At 53.8% G+C, this 19,010-nt stretch overlaps 6 protein-coding genes across 6 annotated transcripts; 3 read left to right on the plus strand and 3 right to left on the minus strand.

Moving 5' to 3' along the window:
- Nucleotides 1-651: 651 nt before the first annotated feature.
- BKA58DRAFT_65800 (uncharacterized protein) lies at nucleotides 652-3,449 on the minus strand. Its single transcript, XM_046175681.1, has 6 exons — nucleotides 2,839-3,449; nucleotides 2,637-2,788; nucleotides 2,410-2,567; nucleotides 1,358-2,352; nucleotides 1,074-1,301; nucleotides 652-1,020 (listed from the first exon to the last, which is right to left on the minus strand). The coding sequence occupies exons 1-6, from the start codon at nucleotides 3,256-3,258 to the stop codon at nucleotides 868-870; spliced, it is 2,106 nt and encodes a 701-aa protein (XP_046020315.1). The 5' UTR covers nucleotides 3,259-3,449; the 3' UTR covers nucleotides 652-867.
- Nucleotides 3,450-4,482: 1,033 nt separating this feature from the next.
- On the minus strand, nucleotides 4,483-5,186 carry BKA58DRAFT_325649 (trafficking protein particle complex subunit 3; the record flags this gene model as incomplete). Its single annotated transcript, XM_046168023.1, has 3 exons — nucleotides 4,483-4,602; nucleotides 4,657-4,848; nucleotides 4,902-5,186. The coding sequence occupies 3 exons, from the start codon at nucleotides 5,184-5,186 to the stop codon at nucleotides 4,483-4,485; spliced, it is 597 nt and encodes a 198-aa protein (XP_046020316.1).
- Nucleotides 5,187-5,528: 342 nt separating this feature from the next.
- On the plus strand, nucleotides 5,529-7,089 carry BKA58DRAFT_444805 (WD40-repeat-containing domain protein; the record flags this gene model as incomplete). The annotated part of the gene is made up of 5 exons (XM_046174101.1): nucleotides 5,529-5,669; nucleotides 5,740-5,866; nucleotides 5,913-6,172; nucleotides 6,219-6,714; nucleotides 7,037-7,089. 5 exons carry the CDS (start codon nucleotides 5,529-5,531, stop codon nucleotides 7,087-7,089), a joined length of 1,077 nt encoding a protein of 358 aa, XP_046020317.1.
- Nucleotides 7,090-8,235: 1,146 nt separating this feature from the next.
- On the plus strand, nucleotides 8,236-10,075 carry BKA58DRAFT_65822 (uncharacterized protein). Its single transcript, XM_046175682.1, has 2 exons — nucleotides 8,236-9,115; nucleotides 9,183-10,075. The coding sequence occupies exons 1-2, from the start codon at nucleotides 8,443-8,445 to the stop codon at nucleotides 9,914-9,916; spliced, it is 1,407 nt and encodes a 468-aa protein (XP_046020318.1). The 5' UTR covers nucleotides 8,236-8,442; the 3' UTR covers nucleotides 9,917-10,075.
- A 572-nt stretch (nucleotides 10,076-10,647) lies between these two features.
- Nucleotides 10,648-12,627, minus strand: BKA58DRAFT_370390 (uncharacterized protein; the record flags this gene model as incomplete). Its single annotated transcript, XM_046168988.1, has 1 exon — nucleotides 10,648-12,627. The coding sequence occupies one exon, from the start codon at nucleotides 12,625-12,627 to the stop codon at nucleotides 10,855-10,857; it is 1,773 nt and encodes a 590-aa protein (XP_046020319.1). The 3' UTR covers nucleotides 10,648-10,854.
- Nucleotides 12,628-14,228: 1,601 nt separating this feature from the next.
- Nucleotides 14,229-16,306, plus strand: BKA58DRAFT_66108 (senescence-associated protein-domain-containing protein). Its single transcript, XM_046175685.1, has 2 exons — nucleotides 14,229-15,185; nucleotides 15,235-16,306. The coding sequence occupies exons 1-2, from the start codon at nucleotides 14,555-14,557 to the stop codon at nucleotides 16,161-16,163; spliced, it is 1,560 nt and encodes a 519-aa protein (XP_046020320.1). The 5' UTR covers nucleotides 14,229-14,554; the 3' UTR covers nucleotides 16,164-16,306.
- The last annotated feature ends 2,704 nt before the right edge of the window (nucleotides 16,307-19,010 follow it).

Here is a 19,010-nt window from a genome sequence, read left to right on the forward strand (position 1 = left end):
GTATAACCACGCACTCTCTAATCTTTCACAGCCATAGTCACGTTCACTAAAGACATGTATCTCCAGCTCAGCTTCCAAAAAAAGAACTTATTCAGGCATTAAGTCATCTCGAATGATAAGAATGTGTCGCACTGTCTTTACATCTTCCACTCCGTCTTCTTCCCTTCAATCTCTCCAACTTCTTCGCCCTCCACTCCCTCTTCACATCCCCTTCTCCACTTCCATCTCTCTCCCGACGATCAAAACAAAACAACAGTATGAAAGAAAATGGTATAGCAAAGCGGGACACAGTCCCTCCTCCCCTTCTCTTTCTCCCTCTTCCACTAGCCTTCACTTCTCTCTCTCTCCTCGACGTCGTCGTGACCGAGCAAAAAGAACAAAAAAGCCCCCCTACACACAAAGTGCGGATAAGCGAATGCAAGAAGAATATGTGTGAGAGTGTGTGTGTGATGTGAACAGATAAGGAGAATATTTGTAGGTAGGTAGGTAGGTAGGTAGGTAGTGATAGCGTGTGAAAACGAAAAAAACTATAGCCGACGGCATAACAAGAGTAAATAGCGTGGTTGCGTAATCAAGAACATAGCAAGCACAAGACAAGCAGCAGTAGCGCCTAGTAAAGACACAAACGCCCAAAGAACGAAAGAAGAAAGGGTGTAGGACCAATCGCCGCCCTGTCTCCTAGCCCAAAGCCCAAAGGTAGCCCCGTTATGCTCCAATAAGAGAGAAGAGATGTTTGATGGCCAGAAAAGCGATCGATGTAGATAAGGGTATATGAAAACAAGAGGGGGGTTTGTTTTTTAGTGTTTCATCAAACGGCCAGCCACCAAACCAATCCACGATGACGACGACAAATGCGCTCAAGTCATACTATACTTCTGTGGGATTGGGGAAATCAAAGTCGCTGACTAGATTGCCAAAAGCGTCGTTGTCGTTGCCCGTCTGTAGAAACGAGTCAAAGTCGAAAGTCTCGAGGGCGCCAGGGTCGTCGCCAAAGTTGAGGCCGAGATCGAAGCCATTGGGCTGTTGGTTGTGTTAGTAGATGTTATGGAGAGTAGAGAAACACAAATACTTACGTCACCATCAATGTTGCCAAACGGCGGACCTCCGTTGTCCATGTTTTGGTCGGAAGGAGGTTGCGGTTGCACAGGCTGCGGTTGGCCGTTTTGTCCCTGGTTGAAGGATTGCTTGTGTACTGGCGTGATGGGTGCGACGGGAGTGGAGGATGTGGGTGTCGGTGGTTCTTCGCCGTTTGTCGTGGCGGGAGTAGAACCTGCATTCGCCCCCTTTTTGTTGTTTGCGGGCTTCTAAAATCAATATCAACGATGCTCGAGGGTATAGGAGAAGCGCGAGACGTTACCTTATTATCTTTGGTCACCTTCTTCTTGGGGTTGGCCTTATTTCCTTGGTTCGGAGTCGGTGGTGCCTGGTTAGACACGGATGGAGAGGGTTCTGGTCGGGGTGGTTCGTTCGTGGGCGCTGGAGGCGGCGGCATTTGTTGCCGCTGTTGAGGGTTTTGGCCCATGGGTCCTCCCATCTGCTGGCCGCCTGGACCCATCATACCTGGTTGGGGCCCTCGCCAACCATTCTGTTGCATCTGGCCATTGCGCATGGCTTCCATTTGCGCAGGCGTTAGTTGCTGACCATTGAAGTTGGGCGGCTGCGGATGTGAGCTCGGAGGCCGCATCATGGGGTTGCCGTTCGGGCCGGACATATTCTGGGGATAGAATTGTGGAGGCATTCCTGGGGGTGCCAGACTGGGGTCGAAGTTCATGTTGGGTGCGGGAGATGCACGTTGCTGCCCCATCATTCCCTCTGGCATAGGCGAGCCAGGTAAGTTCTGCTGGCCGAGCTTTGGTGTGCCTCGCTTCATCTGATCGGCGGGGTTGGGTGATGGGCCGCCGGCTCTGCTACCTTGAGGTGACATGGCTGCGCCAAAACCTGGGGCGCCAATAACACCCTGCTGAGGATGTCCAGATTGATTGTCTTGCTCTTGGCGGGCCATGAGTAACCGTTTCTTGTTCTGCTGCTCAAGCAGCATGAGCTGCATCTGGTAGTCCTGCAGCGCGTGGTTGCCCTGCTGGGGAGCGCCTTGAGGGTTGTTGGGCATGTTGCCGGGCCGTGGACCGTTGGGAGCGAAGGTTAGGTCTTGCCCGTCGAGGCCGGGCTGGGCCATGGGGGAGCCTTGGACGCCAGAGTTCATACCCTGGGGGGAGGAAGTGTTACTCATTGCCACTCTGTGTTGATGGGCCAGACTTTGGGCATATACCTCGATGTTCTTCTGCTGCGCACCTGGGCCTTGCGGCATGAACTCATTGAACTGGTTGCTGGGCATGTTACCAGCATTCATACCACCTGTGGGCGGGTCTTGATTAGCTTGTACTCTCCACATGGGTGTGACAGATGACGTACCGTCGACGCGGGGGCGCTTGTTTGGGGACGGGGCATTTTCGTTGGACCCCGGCGAGTTGGGGCGGTTGCCGTTCATGTCCATGCTGGAGCCGTCTCGTTGCATCTGAATCATGTTGGGGTTCTTCATGGGCTGCATGCCCGCCATGGGGTTGCCGGCGCTGGGGGGTGTTAGTTGGGGTTCGAGCATCGCGAGATGGCAGAGGTATTGCGAGGGTCGAGGTGCTTACGGTCGGTTGTTCATAGCGGCTGCCCGCTTGAGGTCGGTCTGGTTGCCGTTGGTCATGGCACCGTTCCGCATCATGTACTGGGCGCCGTTCATGGGGTTGGTGGCCATCATGAGGCGCTGGTCTCGCTGCTGGTTCTGGATATGGCCCAGATTCTGCGTCTCAGTCAGTACGTCTCCGTGTCTAGCAGTGCGCTGCTACCTACCCGGTTGTGGCCGAGATATTGAGCGGCATTCTTGGGACCGCCGCCGGCGCCTCGAGCAGCGGCGAAGATGTCCCAGAACTGGACCCACCAGTCGAGCAGGAACGAGTTGTCGGCGGCCTGGCCCGGGGGCATGAGCGGCAGGGGCAGGTCGTCGGGCATATCGAGGTCGCTGGCGCCATTGGGCTTGTTGTTGGGGCTGGCCTTCTCCGTGTTGAGCTTGAGGTCGCATTCGAGCATGGCGCGCGCGAGAGTGTGGTGGCGGTTGCGTAGGAAGTAGTCGTAGATGTACGTGTTGAGCTTTTCCTTGGGGTCCTGGTCGCCCATGCGTTTGGGATGCGCCATGTTGCCCATGATGGGGGTGCCGTTGAGGGAGCCGTTCGCATTCATCTGCGCCATCTGCGCCATTTGTTGGTTCTGCATCGCGAGGGAAGAAGGTGTCGAGCGGCGCGGCAGGCGCGGTGGACGGGTGGGGGGTTAGCGATAGGTGCGCGGTGGTAGCAATAGACGCGCTGTGTTGTGCACCTCGGTGCTGGACGGGCCTCTACAACAGCATGGGATGTCGTCGCCACGGTGCGTGTCGGAGCGGAGCGTCGTGCCAAGGACGGGTGGTGGACGACGATGGCGTGGAGGTCGCGCGAGATGGCAGCTCTGGGGTGCCGAGTGTGGGTAGCGACGCTGGTGTCGTCGCGATGAAAAGGCGGCGGCTGATGCACGGTACTATGGGTCGGGGGTTAGCGTGAAGGAAGGTCTTGAACAGCGCCCTGGAGGGACCTCAGCGGCGCGCTACACGGAGCCGCCAAGAGATGCGATCACGACAACAACGACTGCGAGATCTTCCGCCTGCACGAGAGGGCGCGATTGAAGCAACTACACGAGCGGACTGCAGCGGGATCGTGCAAACTCTGGAGCTGCGAAGAGCGAGGGGAAGAGCGGCCGCTCGCGAGCTGCGCCAAGTGGTCCACGTGATCTCGGTATTATTAGATCCCCTATGCTCCAGCCTCCCATTGCGCAGCATCGCGCTTTCATCAGAACTGCCTCGATGTTTGTTTTTCTACTCGCATAAAGCAATTCAAGACGTCAGACATGGTGGAATTGGAGTGTCGTGATCGCATCGCAGCATGGTATGCACCAGGGCCGATATCTAGGGAGGTTGGTGGGGCACATGTAACGCGAACCCGACCCTCATGCCCCGACCAGTACTGGTAGCACATCATTCATACACCCTGATGGGTTTACCGACTTGGTCGTAGTTGCGCAAAATCTTTGTCAACAACTTCTACACAGTAAGATTAAGGGGCTGCAAAGACTAAATGCACAATGTAGCACGAGAGGCCGCCTTCAGCGATCAATGGTGCGTCGATGGTGTGGTAGTGCAATTGCGCGAGTGCAATTACCCTCTAATTGGCTTCCATGGCCGTCTTCAATAGTGCACCCTATCTAGTCCTGTGCATCGAGTCATCCATCCAAACACCACGACATCACGACAGTATCCAATTGCTGGCACATAATGTCTTCAGCAAATACCTGCCTTTTTGCTCGCCTATCTCTCAGTCAAGTCTCCCACATTACACGTGTGGATCGGCGAATGCCCTGCTTGCTCAAACCTAAATAGCAAGTGTAATTTCTCCTCGACCCTACTTCATTCTACTCGTCATCGGGTGGCATCTCGTCGTCAATGTAGCGGATCAACGTTATCCGCATCTCAGTCGTGTCGTTGCCTCGGAGGACGTCACTGACGAAGTGCGCTTCCACCTGCATGTGTACCTGATGCGTGTCAGTCCATTGTCCACGCCCCATCCTGATGCGGTATATGCGTACCATCTCTAGGGCACCCCGCAGCACGCCCACCAGTATGTTGGAGAACCACAGCTCGTCCTGCGCGCGGCCGTCGTCAGGCAGCTCTACAAAGTCGGCCAGCGGGTTCTCCTCGAAGATGAGGGAGAACTGCTTGTTGTCGCTTGACCAGTTTGTGATTGTCGGTGTGATATTCAGGAAGATCTTGAAGCCGACCTAAAACCGCACGTCAGCTTGCGATCTATATGCCATTGACTCGGTGGCGCTACCTTGGAGATCATCTCCGAGACCTCTCGGAAGTTGGTGCAGGCAGGCGCACTCGACTTGGCCAGAAAGTCTTCAATGAGCCGTATGCCGATGTTGTATCCCATGCGCTCCAGTTGCTTGTTGACATCGGGGTAGTTGTATTCGTAGTCCTTGCATAGTTGCGCGACAATGGTGCCGTATGTGAGCGTGACGAGTTCCGCGCTGACCTTGTCTACTCGAGTCCTGGCACTGTCAGAACCGGTCGCGTAGGGTAGCCATATGCGAGACTTACTTCCACACTCTGACATCTATTAGCACATGTGCAGCAACTACTAGACGTCTGGAGCTCACTCCTCGCCCATGCGGGCTGCTTTGGTCGATGACGCCATTACCGTGCGGGCTTCTGGTTGTGCAGTGTCGGTGTCAAAACGTGAGTGTGGACTGTCGCGTGAGTTTGTTATATAGTGTCGCTGATATCAAGTCGTTGTTGACGTCGGGGAGCATGCGGACTGCGGAGGAGCGTACTGGGACGCCCGGGCCCTAGCGTAGATCTGCCCTGAGGAAAGTTTACCAGCTACAACTGACGATAACCACCGCGCACCAATCCACATACCCCACACGTACACCGAATCAAGCACCCATCCATCGCCATGTCGAGAGAAAAGCGACCCGCCAACGAGGCTTTTGGCACGAGCCAGCTGGTCAAGCGCACCAAGTCGGACGCGAATCTGGGAAGCTCTGCAGTAGCTGTCGTGAATGGCTCGGGCGCAAATGGCGCGCTGATACAAGCGGTATGTTATGACCACGGACTTTTGATAGAGTACCAAGCTGAAGATTGCGACGTGCTGACAGGTGCTGTAGGGCTCGCGTACCAGCGCGCTGCAGTCGCCGGTTATGGAGTTGACGGGCCACTCTGGGGAAATCTTCGCAGCGAGGTTCGATCCGACAGGACAGTACATAGCTTCGGGCTCCATGGACCGGTCCATATGTAAGTCCTCCGTAGACACTAGGGAGATATGCGTTAATATGGACAGTACTCTGGCGCAGCTCTGGATCATGCGAAAACTACGGTATTCTCACTGGACATAAACAGGCTGTTCTGGATCTGCACTGGTCGCGCGACTCCAAGGTTCTCTTCTCCGCCTCCGCGGATATGCACCTAGCAAGTTGGGATGTAGAGACGGGAGAGAGGATACGAAGACATCCAGGGCACGACGAGGTTATCAACTGCATGGACGTGAGCAAGCGCGGTGAAGAGATGCTTGTAAGCGGTTCAGACGACGGCTACATTGGGGTGAGTACATCAGTATACCATCTCGGGGCCATTCTAACTCTCACAGATCTGGGACACGAGAACGAAAGACGCCGTAACATTCATCCCCACCGACTTCCCCATAACCGCCATATGCCTGGCCGAAGCAGGCAACGAGCTCTTCACCGGCGGCATCGACAACGACATCAAAGTCTGGGATCTGCGGAAACAAGCCGTCACATACACACTCCTCGGTCACACCGACACCGTCACCTCGCTCCAAATGTCCCCGGATAACCAAACCCTCCTCTCCAACGCACACGACTCGACCGTCAGAACATGGGACGTGAGACCTTTCGCGCCCGCAGACAGGCGCATTCAAACATACGACGGAGCGCCCACCGGTCAAGAGCGCAACCTGCTAAAGGCCAGCTGGGATTCCAAGGGCGAGAAGATCGCAGCCGGTAGCGGAGATCAGAGCGTGGCCGTTTGGGAAACGCGAACAGGAAAGCTACTGCACAAGCTTCCCGGCCATCGAGGTGCCGTCAACGACGTGCGGTTCCACCCGCTCGGTGAACCAATCTGTAAGTACCCTAATTCTCCTTTTACCATTTACCTTTGTACCCGTTCTCCCGTTCTAGACCCCGCGCTACGCTTGAGCGTTCTGGACGTAGGGCGATCAAGGCGGATTGGGTTTCTTGAGCGAGCGAACAATTTCGAGTGGAAGCGCTTGAGGCGGGCAGGACAGTATTTCAGCGCATCGTCATTTCCCACCAAGTGTCTTCGGAGATGTCTGGTGGGAAATCAATGCAATGGAATCTCTCCCTGCATTCATGGTTCCCATCAAGCGTTTCGACACCTTTCACCGCTGAATTCCGATGCACGAAGCTAACTTGGCAATCTTAGTGCTATCCGCATCTTCAGACCGCAAGCTCATGGTAGGCGAGCTAGGCAAGTGAATGTGGAGGTGAAGCAACTTGGCTACACGAACATGCTTCGAGATTACGGTGATTTAAATCTCCGGGGGAGCGACAGTGAGCGTGGAGAAAGGACCGACCAACACCCGGCCCCACGGTACGTCAGAAGGGCGATATTTATGTGTAGACTGGACACGCCGGTGCGACGTTTGACAGGGTATGGAGTCGCATATTGCCATCTTCTACACACACACTGCTCGGAAGCAAAGGGGTAAAAAGACGCGTCGAAGACACGAATCTGTTTACTTTTAACAGAACAGTATGACGCGCAACACTGTGTACATTGTATAGAGTAAACAAAATCAACAAAGATGAACCACCGCGACTTATGCACCTTTATGCTCCTATATTATGTCGTTGCACGTAAATAGCACATTTGCGAAGCTACTGGTGCTCAGTCGTTCCTCATTGGGGTAGACGTTTCATGTTGTTTTTGTGCGAGCCAACCAGCGCGCTGCGGGCCTAACGCTTTTGCTACGACCTCTTCTTCCGGTCAACCACGACAGGCCCGCGCAGACTCGACGAAATCGAGAACACCCAGATCTGATGCACCGATGTACGCGAACCGCGGTCCGTGACACGTCCTGGATCGCTGCTGCTGCCGGGCTGATGGCGGAGACGTGTTTCACCCTTCCAGCGATCAAAGTCTGATACGCCACTCGTCGCGGAAACGCATGGCGCTCAATGCTTTCTCGACGATTGACCGTCCATCGTTATTGGGACGCTGTGACCCCATGTCACTCTTGGTGCGGAGCTTGCGACCACCTCCTACTTTCCAACTCTTTCATCTCCTTCGTGTTTGTCTTGCATCTATTTTCCTTCCAGTCATTGGTAATAGAGGTAGCGGTTGCTGTGCTCCTGCTTGTTTCGCTTCTTTTCATTCTTTTGCGCTCGTTTGGCCGAGGTGCGCTGCTGGATAGCCCTGTTGGTCCTTTTTCACTCTTTTCCCTTACTATTCACTTTCAGAGTCTAGGAACATCTTTGTTTCGACGCATTTCTCGAAAGTTAAGAGGTTGTAGCCAAACGGTTCGCTCCAACTGGATTACTTTGCATATGCTGGGAAGGGTCTTGGGCAAGGGCGAGATCCATTCATTGTTCTTCTACTCCACACTTTCTGTTCTTGGAGCGGTTCGGGCACACGGCGTTCCTGCATTGGTCTGGAGTATCCTTTCTCTTATTCGCCCTTGTCTGTCTTGAGTGAAATCAACACAGAGACCTTCGGCGAGCAGGACGCGTCTGCTATAAGGGATTCACGTACGCCCAAGATAGAACTTGGGGGCTCGTAACCGTATATTTCTGGACTTGAGGGAACCACCGCGCTATATACGGATCACCATGTTTCGGTCACCACTCTTCGCTTGGTCGCCACGGCCAGACCAGAACCAGGACTTCGACGCAACGCCTGCAACGCAGTCGACATCTCGGTTCAGCACGTTCCGCAGTAATGTGCGGGGGATGGTCAACGGGTCGTCGATATACTCGCAGTCGCCGGCTATGAATAACAACAATAACATCAACACACCCAAAACACCCTTCCTGGGCTTCTGGAACCGCCAGCAACCGGCCAACCAGGATGGGCTGCCTACCTCCCAAAACGCGCATCGCGAATCACATGATTCGAGATCTCCCTTCCATGCGCATCACACCGCAGGCTCCTACATCGGCGCCATCAACCCGCCACAAGATCCGCAGGAATCAACCACCCTCTACGCTCGTCACCCAGCCGATGTACCATTGCCCAACCAGCAGGAGGGCTTCGTAGACCCTGAGATCCAGCAACTACAAGACGAGATAAACGGCCGACGACACAAGCGACGGAAGCACCGAAGGAGAAAGCACCATCGCACCGAACGCTCCGCATCCAACGCATCCAGCGGTTCCAACGGATGGGTACGCAGGCGAGAACAGCGCGGTACCACCGCAGTATACGTCCGCGGATCAGCTGCACGCGGGAAGATGATAGCATGTGTGATATCCGGCACCTTTCTCATCACCATCCTCGCAATCTGTAAGTCCCTCCCCCTCCACTCCAATTCCCACGTCTACATGAAAACTAACAGCCCCTTCCCCCACAGACCTAGCAATCGCCCTAACCAACCGCTCTCTCGGCCAAGAAATCCACATCCTCTTCATCATGGTCCTCCTTACCATAACAATCTTCTTCTGCCACTCCCTCATCCGCCTCTGCATGCTCATGCTGAACCCACCACGCCACGAACACCGCGCCATCATGCCCGATATGACAGGCGGCGGCGAGGGTTTCCAACCCATCGTCCCCATTCGCGTGCACCTGCGGCGCGACGAAGAAACCGCAGACGCTGATATGGATGACGTGCTGGAGAATGACATGGTGGGTGCCAGTGGGGATGAGGAGGGCAAGAATATGCCGCCGCCTCCGCCGCCTGCGTACGGCCTTTGGAGGAGTAGTGTACGCGTCGACCCTAACCTCCTCCACTGGCAGCGCGTCGAAGATGCTACACGCGGTAGTGCTATCTCCGCCGCTCCTCACTCTACCCGTGCCTCCCTCTCTGGACCCGCGGTGCTCGCAGCAGCAGCTCTACGCGGCAGCGCGACGTCAACATTGTCACATCAACCTCCCCAGCAAGAAGGTCCCCGTCCCCCATCTTATGCCTCGGAAGACGGCGTAAGTTACATCGTTGAAGCTGAGCCAAGGCACACCACGAACGTCAGGGATAGCACGAGGGGTGCTTTAAGTGAAATTCATCCTGCGTGGCGGCCTGGGTATGCGATGAGTGAAATTAGGGGTGGGGAGTTGCCTGCGAGTGCTATGAACGGTAGTCGCGTTTAAAAGTGGTGTGGCTGTTTGTTGCTATCGAATAGTGCGTAGTGCATACTGTGCCCGCATCGTCGGGTTGTTTGGTTATGTTTGTAGCGTTCTAGCATTGCGTCTGTTTTGAGGAGTGTGTACAATTGCATGGTCATACCACTTTCAAATCTTGCATCTCCTGTCCTGCATCCTGCATCCTCCAACCTGCATTCCCAAGCTCACTTCATGACGTCTCCCCACCTCCCACGCTCCTCACACTCTTCCCTGCGCTGATCCCTCGTTCTTGCTTCTTCCACTGTTTCGGTTCTTGTCACGAAGATGAGGTCACACCGTTGGCTATGAAACGCGAAGAAGAACGAGGTGTACGTCACGCATGTTCTGGATATAGTAAACAGTTTCAGCCTCTTTGTTTGAGGGGTTGTTCTTGTCTTTTCATCATCGGTATTGCGTGCGTCATTTGGGGGGCGCGTCGTTGCGTTGTTGGATTGTTGGGTTGTTGAGTTGTGGACCGGTTAGGTGTTCAATGTTCAATTCCTGGGTCCACTCGTCGTGGCGCCCATCCTTTAACGGAGGGTATGCAACCATTGGCATGTGAGTGATTCCGTGGACTTCGCTATCAAGATTTCATGTCATGTCATGTCATATTATGGTGGGCACGGATATATTCAGATATGGGTAGGATTGTGGACATACGAAGAGTTTGAGGTATATCTCATTCCAAAGGAAAAACATTAAACACTCACAGCAGATAATAGAAGCGAGTAACGTATACATCCGCATTGTGTTAAGCCTTGCGAAGTTTTGTTTTAATATTGTCTACATGTTGCTATCGCCTCTCTGTAGGGATATAAAGCTCTCCGCGGAAGGTGTGAAGAATTTCAGCATCACTTGGTGCGCCCGGATGTTCCCGCGCTTCCCTCAAGTAAGTATCCCTCCTCCTCAAGTAAGCATACAACCTATCATCTTCCCTCCCTCCTCCTCCGTGCCCAATTCTGCCAATCAGGCCAATAGTCTCTTTGTAGTCGTGACCACATCTCGCGTCGACCCCCTCTCACGCCTAGTTTGTTATCATACAGGTCCATAGCAAACTGGTACCCTCGCCGTTGTATCTCGACCGGGTTGAGTGTAGCATGCCGATTCTCGATGCGGCTGGACAATGTCGTTGCTGATGCAGAGTAGGTTGCGCTGATCAGCTTCCCGTGTCCGTCCATCCAGACATCAGGTACCTTGTCCCCCGGGACGGGCCAGCCAGCTATAACATCGGAGAGAAGCAAGAAGACTCTCTGCTCTAGACCCAGCAGGGGGATCCTGCTCTGCAATGGATCGCACGGATTTGCGCCGGGGCGCTTGAGTGCGATGGAGATGCTGACATGCTCTTTTTGGACGACAGATTCCACTGCGTCGATCAGGCCTTTGACGTTGATGCGTAATTTGTCTAGTGTAGTTGCGGCGGCGGTTTCGAACGTGAGAGCGATGTTGACGGATGCGACGGACCCACACGCGCAAGGGAGAAAGTAGCTGCAAGGCTTCATGTTGCACCATACTCGCAGAAAATGGAAGTCCTTGAAGCTAGTTGTGCGCTTGGTGCTCGTTTTGACGATAGTGATGTTAGCGTTGACTCTTAACATATGCCTCCTCTGGAAATCAGAACGTGACTGTCTGCTGAGCTGGAGAGGTGCAAGGTTTAGTCCATGTATGGCACGAGTGTTCATATCCATTATGAGACCGTTCGGCGATATCATCGCCATGTTGATAATCTTTGTCAGGACACTTCCCGGAAGGTCGAGAAGGTGGTCTGGCTTTGAGCCTAGCGCTCTGACAGCAACGTCCCCATTCTGGTCGACTGCAAACTCTCTCCAGTGAACATGTTCGCGGTCAAATGTGACTCTCATGTAACGTTCCGAAAAGTGGATGCTGGCAGAGTGAATCAGCCGATCGAAATTGGCGAATCTTTGCAAACTAAAGTGTCCGTTTCCGATCAAACTGGAGATGATTGCATTGAATTCGTTGACCAAGTCCTTCGGATACTGCCTTTTCTGTACATCATACCGCTTCTTCTGCTCCTCAGTCCGCGCAACAGCATTTTCGCACTCAGGTTGGAGCCTCCTGCCAGTGCAGGCAAACGTAACCGGAGACTTCTTTGAACTGTTCTTCCAGAGCAATCGTAATAAAGGCAATACATCGAAGTCATCAAGTGCATGTTTGCAAGCGTGATAGCACATGGCGTCAACATCGATATGTACCTTCTTCAGCATGGCAAATTGACTGCCAATATTGGATAGCCATACAGAAGCATATGCGAACTGATGATAAGCTTTCCCATCGGAATCGTCATAGCGCGGGTTATTCTTCACATCATGGCGATCGAGAACTCGCGAGAAGATGAAGGTATTCTCGCCATAGAACACACTACCTGCCTCATGGTAGATTTGTCGACAGACCAGCAGCAGCGGTAAGCCCAAGTGGAAGTCATGGGTGAACTCGTCGTGAGGGCCGATTCTGGATTCGAATTCCGAGTCAAATTTAGCTGTCAGGGCGTAGAAACGCTCATCTGTGTCGCCAAATCTTCGTTCGGGTTCGATCGCATGGTAGGCGTCGGTGTTGTGAAGGAAGATTGGTTCAGTGCGTTTGAACACTTGTTCGTAAATCAAGTTACGAATCTCGCCTGGTCGGTCAAGAAATGAGGGCCCACATGTGTCCGCTGGGCGTGAGCTTTGCTTCGGGATTTGCATCCTGGCTATGGTGCTGGACACGGTTGGATGGAATTATGCTATGAACGATGCGCGACGAGAGAGCGACAGGTCGTGAGCTACCGCGAGCAGCTCCTACGAAAACAGAAACGACTGTGTACACGGATTTGATGCGTTTGCCCGCAACGCGGTCGCGTCAGTGGAACTTTGCAACAAAAAATCGGAGAGCGAATGCCAACGTTCTTGCGCGCCAAGTATGCAACTCTGCCCTTGCAGAATGGGACAGGAGTATCGTCGCCCAGCGAGAGACGAGAGCAGTCACGGGAAGCTCAAGCTTGTCGGCGGGAAACTTTGCGGTGCCGTCGAGCGAAGAAGTAAGATGCAGCTCCAAGGACGCGCCATGACGATTGTAAATAAGGCGAGGTTTGCTTCAGGCGCCCATCACGCCTTCCCGTCCTCGACGAACGCCAAGACACACGTGATAGAATAGCGTCGCACACAGCCACACATGCGAAAAGAGTGAATGGTGAAGAGTAAGCCTACCGAAAAGTCTAGATTAAGAGGCGTAGAGAACGACTTCATTGCCATATTTGGGAGCTCAAATGCCGGCACACCACCTCCGTCCCACACCATCACAATTTCCACCCTACAGTCCTCGTTGTCCTTGCTGAACCTCCCAATCGAGAAAAGCACTGCGCCGCAGAGCATCCCATTGGTCGATCAAGAGAACGATACCAATGGCTTTTATCGAGTCAGAACTCTCAAGACGGCCCAGATGCCATGTCATCTCACTGACCCGTCTATATCCTCTACCGCGAAGCTCAACGGCTCCTTGCGTTTAAGCAGGACTTGGTAGATCATGTTGCGGATCTCTCCTGGGAGATCGGCAAGTACGGCTGGGGCGCCCGGGTCTATAGGAATAGAGCAGGTCTTGGTATCTCCATGACGCCTAGGCCAGTCGGTCGATTGCAGTGTAACGGGTGTGGCCGATGAGGGCGAGCGTTGGCTAATTGTTCCGTCGCTGATGGTTAAGTCTGTTGTTAACAATCGATGCATCGTTTACGAGCGGTGGACAGAAGGCGGGAGAATCCATCGCCAGTGAGCTATAGACAGAAGGAGCAGGCGACCTAGAGACGGATGATCCTGCTTGGGAAACCGCGAGGTACCAAGTTACCTTTCCTATACGGAAGGTGCAGGCCGCTGCCGACCGTGGTGCACACGTTTCACCTTACCGACACACATTCCCTGTGCATCCATCGTTTTCAACAGGGAGCGATGTGCCATGCGAGCAGAAAAACAGGAAAGCGCGACAGTTGAGATAATGGCAGGAGTCGAAGTCCCACGAGACGAATGAGGAAATGGACGCCAGCTGGCAGAGATGGAACTAGGTGAGCCTAACCGCAACGGTAAGATGACGAAAGCTGCTGACGTTGTTCTTGTTGGATAGACCATGCTTCACCAAGAAGTACACGATGAAGTCGCGGGGTTGTGAGCGACTACCTTGCGTGAAGACGTGAGTCGTCCGTGCATGACGCGTTCCGAGGCGCATGCACAGTAGATCATCAACACAAGACCGTCGCATCTCGCATGTGAAGGGGCAAAGATGCTTCGCGAATCTTGTGAAGGCGGAAATACGACCGAACATATCTTCATACACAGAACGTTGAGTTTGCCTCCCTGTGGCGCAATGCACAGCCACACCGTTGATTGGCCCAGTCCATAGCTCCTCGTGGCTGAGCATGGTTACGTCAGAATGCCTGTCGCAGGCGCGGCGTCTCGAACAGGTTGCACATGGGCAGTCGACTCCCTGTCGCTTGCATTCCATAAAAAGGTTGTTGCTCCTGCAATCGTACACCGAAATAGAAGATACCCCTCCTGCCCATATCCTTCGCAAGACACCTAATTGCTCCTTTATCTCTCCTTCGCCTACCAACCCACCTCGATACCCCGCGAAACACCTCTCGCAAGCATGAGCGGCCATGGAGATCCTCGATTGCTCTACACAGTCGGCGGCATTAAAGCCTACCACATCCAGCAGGGCGAGGAGAGCCCTCTCACACCCTCAGGGCCCCAGACCCTCTCCCTGCTGATGGTCCCTACCAACTCGCCCTTTGCCGACCTGAGCAACACGCGCGGCCAGAACGAAGCACCCGAAGAAGACTTCTACCTGCACCTCAACCTCCCCCCGGAGCTAGATCTCCCCCTCCCTGCGACCACACAGATCTACCACCAGCCGCCGCGCAGCTACCTAATACCGCGATGGGACTTGGGCCCAGAGAGCGGCGCCTTCACACGCATTGAGTTCCCGCCTATTGGCAAGGGCTCGACATCGGTCACGCAGGAAGATGTGGATACCTTTGAAACCATCTTGGCACAGTGCACAGCCTTCCTCGAGCGTGCGCAAGCTCCCTCACACGAGAAGGGCAAGGGCGACATGAAGGCATACAACCCCCAGGACTACCAGCCAGGCCAGGGCTACGTAGGCACTGGCAACAATGGTGAGGTCGTATTGGTCGACGAGGAGAATGGCAGCGTCGTCGGTGAGCTGGCTGAGGGTGCCATGATCCACGCCGACCCAGCATTGAAGCAGGGATCCAAGAGTATGTCATTTGAACCTTTTCCGCGCGCAGGTCACTCATGCTAACACAGGTAAAGATCCCGTCGAGATTGTCGTCTCGCCAGACGGCAAGCGCATCGACATCCGACCACTCGAAGAAGATTACCTTGAAATGGCCCGCCATCCCGCATACAAAGACTCTGGCCTCGTACAGAACGCCGCCGCCGCATCTCGCCTTGTCGTTACCGGCTCCAGCTATCTTAGTAACATGATGGTATCCGGTGCCGAGAACTTCATCAACAAGACGAGACCGAACGACAAGCCAATGGTTTTCAAGCCTGCTACCCACGAGCGCGTCCGCAAGATCAACACCCTCACAACCGGCGTCGCTGGCTACTCAGCCAAGACTGTAGGCCAGCTTACCAAATACGCCCAGAATGCTGCAGCAGGAATGGCAGGTCACAAGAAGACACACGCCAAGAGCGTGAACCCAGACGGCACGCCCAACACAAACTACAAGCCAGGACTGTTGAACAAGAGCTTGATCGCCTTCTCCACGGTCGCTGACGGCATCTCGCACTCGGGCAAGCAACTCCTGACTAGCAGCGGAGCCGCAGCCAGCGCCGCCGTCGGCCACAAGTACGGCGCCGAAGCAGGACAAATCACCACCAACCTCGCCGGTGGTGTCAAGAACGTCGGCCTCGTCTACATCGACGTCACGGGTGTCAGCAGAAGAGCCATCATCAAGTCCGTAGCCAAGGGCATGGTCGTCGGCAAGGTCAAGGACAAGAAGGGCAACGAGCAGACCGTCATGGTCGGCGGTGGTGATGGCGGCACTATCACGCCCAGCGACTTGAACCCAAATGTTGGTGTGTCTAACAACAATGCTCCGCCCAACCAGTCTAGCACTCCTACGCCTGGTGGTCAGGTTTCATTTGGTGGACCGCCGCCTAGCTACCGCCAGGGTGTTGGTGAGTCGCTTGAGGGACAGCCTGCATACTATCCTCAGGAGAAGAGGTAGGGAGGTTTATGAGATATGAGGTATGAGGTTATGACATGAAGCGACTGGCATCGCATGTAAAGAGTTGAAGTAGCTTTCTTTCCTAGTTCTTTTGTACGCTGTCTGCTGTTCTAGCGATAAATGCTTTCAATGACAGATGTTTGCAAAACTTCAAAACTTCAAAAACTCCAGGTCTTTTTCATGTCTACATCTACCTAACTTGCTACCACTCTACCATATCCGTACCTTGAACTCGAATCAAGTGCCGTCTCCCTCGATCCATCAATCACATAACAACCCACACGCATGTCGTACCGCCGCAGTTCGCCAGCTCGACCGAGACTGCGAAGGCACAGTAGTGTCAAAAATGACTGCGTTAAACTAGAAGACCAACGCAGCAACATCAGCTTCTCCCCGCCTCAATGTCAGAGCTTCCTTCCAACCCCTACTTCACGGAAGTGCACTGCCCCGGCACTTCCCTCCGCTACTCGGAGCGCAGAAGCGAGGCTCCATGTCCACGTCACAGGCAGCCGTGGAAAGGAGAGCATAACGGTGAAGAAGGGAGCCGGGGCGAGTACAGGACACACATACCATCCCGTGCTATAATATGGCCACGTAGAAAGTAAAAGAAGCGGTCTCCTAAGAGCGCAGAAGCGAGCGTATATAACAAGGCTCGCATCTGTGGAGCGAAGAGCGAAGAGGGCCGGGGCGAGTACTGCACATATTGACCGCAAGACTGTAGTATGATGTGGATGTGGCCACGTAGATGGTAGAAAGAGCGGTGTTAACTCCCAAGGGTCTTTCATGCATAAGGTTCCAAGTGGATGGTTCGCGTAAAAGGCGGTGATGGTTCGTTACAGAAGAGGAAGGGGAAGGGTGCTGACTCTTGTTACTCTTTACGGCGGCTTGGTATCTGCTGCTTGTAACGACGGAGTCGGAGTGAAGGTTCATGACATTCGTACCGGTCTCCGCGTACGGCACAGTCTTGTCTCGGTCTCCACGCACTCCGTATGGCCTCTTTACGGCGCAGTTCAGCTCGACTCGCCTACCCCGTTGTTGCATTGAAGTCCGAAGAGTACATGACTATGTTACGGCTGCAATAGGACGGTGTCTCGTACGAGTGTGATGGATCACTCGGAAGATACCGATGTAACCATGTAACTCCAATGTGGATCAGTGGGTATGGCCATACCTTGGACTTCTGTCTTAAGACTGGGACTTCCCGCTTCAGACCTGCGGCTGAGTCGAACGTTCCATCACGACTCATCCCTATATCACTCCTTCGGCTATTAAAACGTTCCTGGTACCCACCGTCGCCTGTCACACCTCGGCAGGCCAGGTAGATCATGACGACTCAGTCAGTTCGGCCCTTACTTCTGTAGTCATTCCAACGTTCCATCTCCATCCCCATCCCCATCACATACACCACGACTCATTCCTCAATAACACCCCATCTACTATGAAAACGGGCTCATTTTAACTCGCTTCCCCTTGCTTTGCTATAGTATACTACTCACCCGTCTCATAATGGCGTTCGACCAACGAGGATACTGATCCTGCGTATCGTACGATCGATCGCCCCGGGCGCACCGCATACTATGGTCATCGTCTGTGGTGTTATAGTTACCATATGTGTTAAGTTGTTAGCCGCCTCATATGTCATATGATAATCCAACGGGTAATAGTATATCGGGATCTACCATTACCCTTACCACACGCCATTCTATCACACGCCGCCCTCACTACCCTACCTGCAACATTGAGCCTCAGCCCTCAGACCAGGTTGCATCACGACTCGGCATGTGATGTGCTGTCTGCAAGTCAAGTCAAAACTGCAAGTCAGACACCCCGTCCCTTTCCCCTCGCCTATACCTCCCTCTTTCCCCCTATAACACCATCTCAGTATACAAGCCCACATACCACGACACCTGATTTCATCACGTCGGCTCGGCACCGTTAGGAACCGTTAAAGGGCGCTTAGTAGGCGATTGGTATATGTTTCATGCTTTATATGGCCCCTGTCTCGCTTACCCTGAGATAGATGATGCTACTGAGTTTGACGCGCATCGGCGTCTATGGTTGAGGCTGGGGAAGGGAGGAGATGTAAATTCTCCGATGCAATGCCGTTGGCCGATCTGCGGCTGCGCGAAAGGGTGGTTGGGGTGGGTTGTTGAGCGCGCCTGTATGGGCTTGGCGGTTGTGGGATTGTAGTGGATGGTGTTGACGTACTTGTTACGGCGAGCTTGACTTTTACTTTTTGTTTTTGTTTTCTTCGTGTATGTGTGCTGATGGTTGCGTGTATTGCGTGTGTGTGTGTGGCTGAAAGAAGGAGATGTAGAGGTGTGGAGAGAGACTAGGATACAGATGTTGTTTTGCGGCTACAGGCCGAGGTATTGAACGACGGATTACCGATTATTGTAGAAAGAAGGAAATACACGACGGCAAGGCTACCGATGAATGTAGAATTTCTTTCTCGTATCAGAGTTCCTTTTCCTATTTGCATGACATCCTCAATTTCTACTGTAACCATACGTACCGTTCATCGTGGCTGCCGTCCCTTGTAGGCCGTCCGCTCGATGACTTGCAGCCGCGGAGCCTTCGATAAAATCACCACACCACCACACACATGCACAACAAACACGGCTGTCAAAAAGCACAACGCACACTTGCCTCTGTATCTACACCCTCCCAGCAGTTCGTCCCAACAGCAACCGCTCATGCGACTTCACCCGTAGTCGCAGTCGCAGTCGTCGTCGTCCACGTACGTCCCACGTAGCACATGACCACTAACCGCTTCGCTACACCTGCATACCAGCCTCATTTTTCCACCGCTGATCGTCCCCATCGCCGCATCGCGCATGTGACCTA

This window comes from Alternaria rosae (genome assembly GCF_020736505.1).
Source record: "Alternaria rosae strain MPI-PUGE-AT-0040 chromosome Unknown BKA58scaffold_13, whole genome shotgun sequence".
NCBI classification, from domain to species: Eukaryota; Fungi; Ascomycota; class Dothideomycetes; order Pleosporales; family Pleosporaceae; genus Alternaria; species Alternaria rosae.

Bases quoted from the DNA above. Each gene is read 5' to 3' on its own strand.
- BKA58DRAFT_65800 (XM_046175681.1), bottom strand. From the start codon at position 3,258: ATGCAGAACCAACAAATGGCGCAGATGGCGCAGATGAATGCGAACGGC. The intron at 2,789-2,838 runs GTAGGTAGCAGC...ACTGAGACGCAG, and splicing joins AATATCTCGGCCACAACCGG to AATCTGGGCCATATCCAGAA. The intron at 2,568-2,636 runs GTAAGCACCTCG...AACACCCCCCAG, and splicing joins GCCGCTATGAACAACCGACC to CGCCGGCAACCCCATGGCGG.
- BKA58DRAFT_65822 (XM_046175682.1), top strand. From the start codon at position 8,443: ATGTTTCGGTCACCACTCTTCGCTTGGTCGCCACGGCCAGACCAGAAC. The intron at 9,116-9,182 runs GTAAGTCCCTCC...CTTCCCCCACAG, and splicing joins CATCACCATCCTCGCAATCT to ACCTAGCAATCGCCCTAACC.
- BKA58DRAFT_66108 (XM_046175685.1), top strand. From the start codon at position 14,555: ATGAGCGGCCATGGAGATCCTCGATTGCTCTACACAGTCGGCGGCATT. The intron at 15,186-15,234 runs GTATGTCATTTG...ATGCTAACACAG, and splicing joins ATTGAAGCAGGGATCCAAGA to GTAAAGATCCCGTCGAGATT.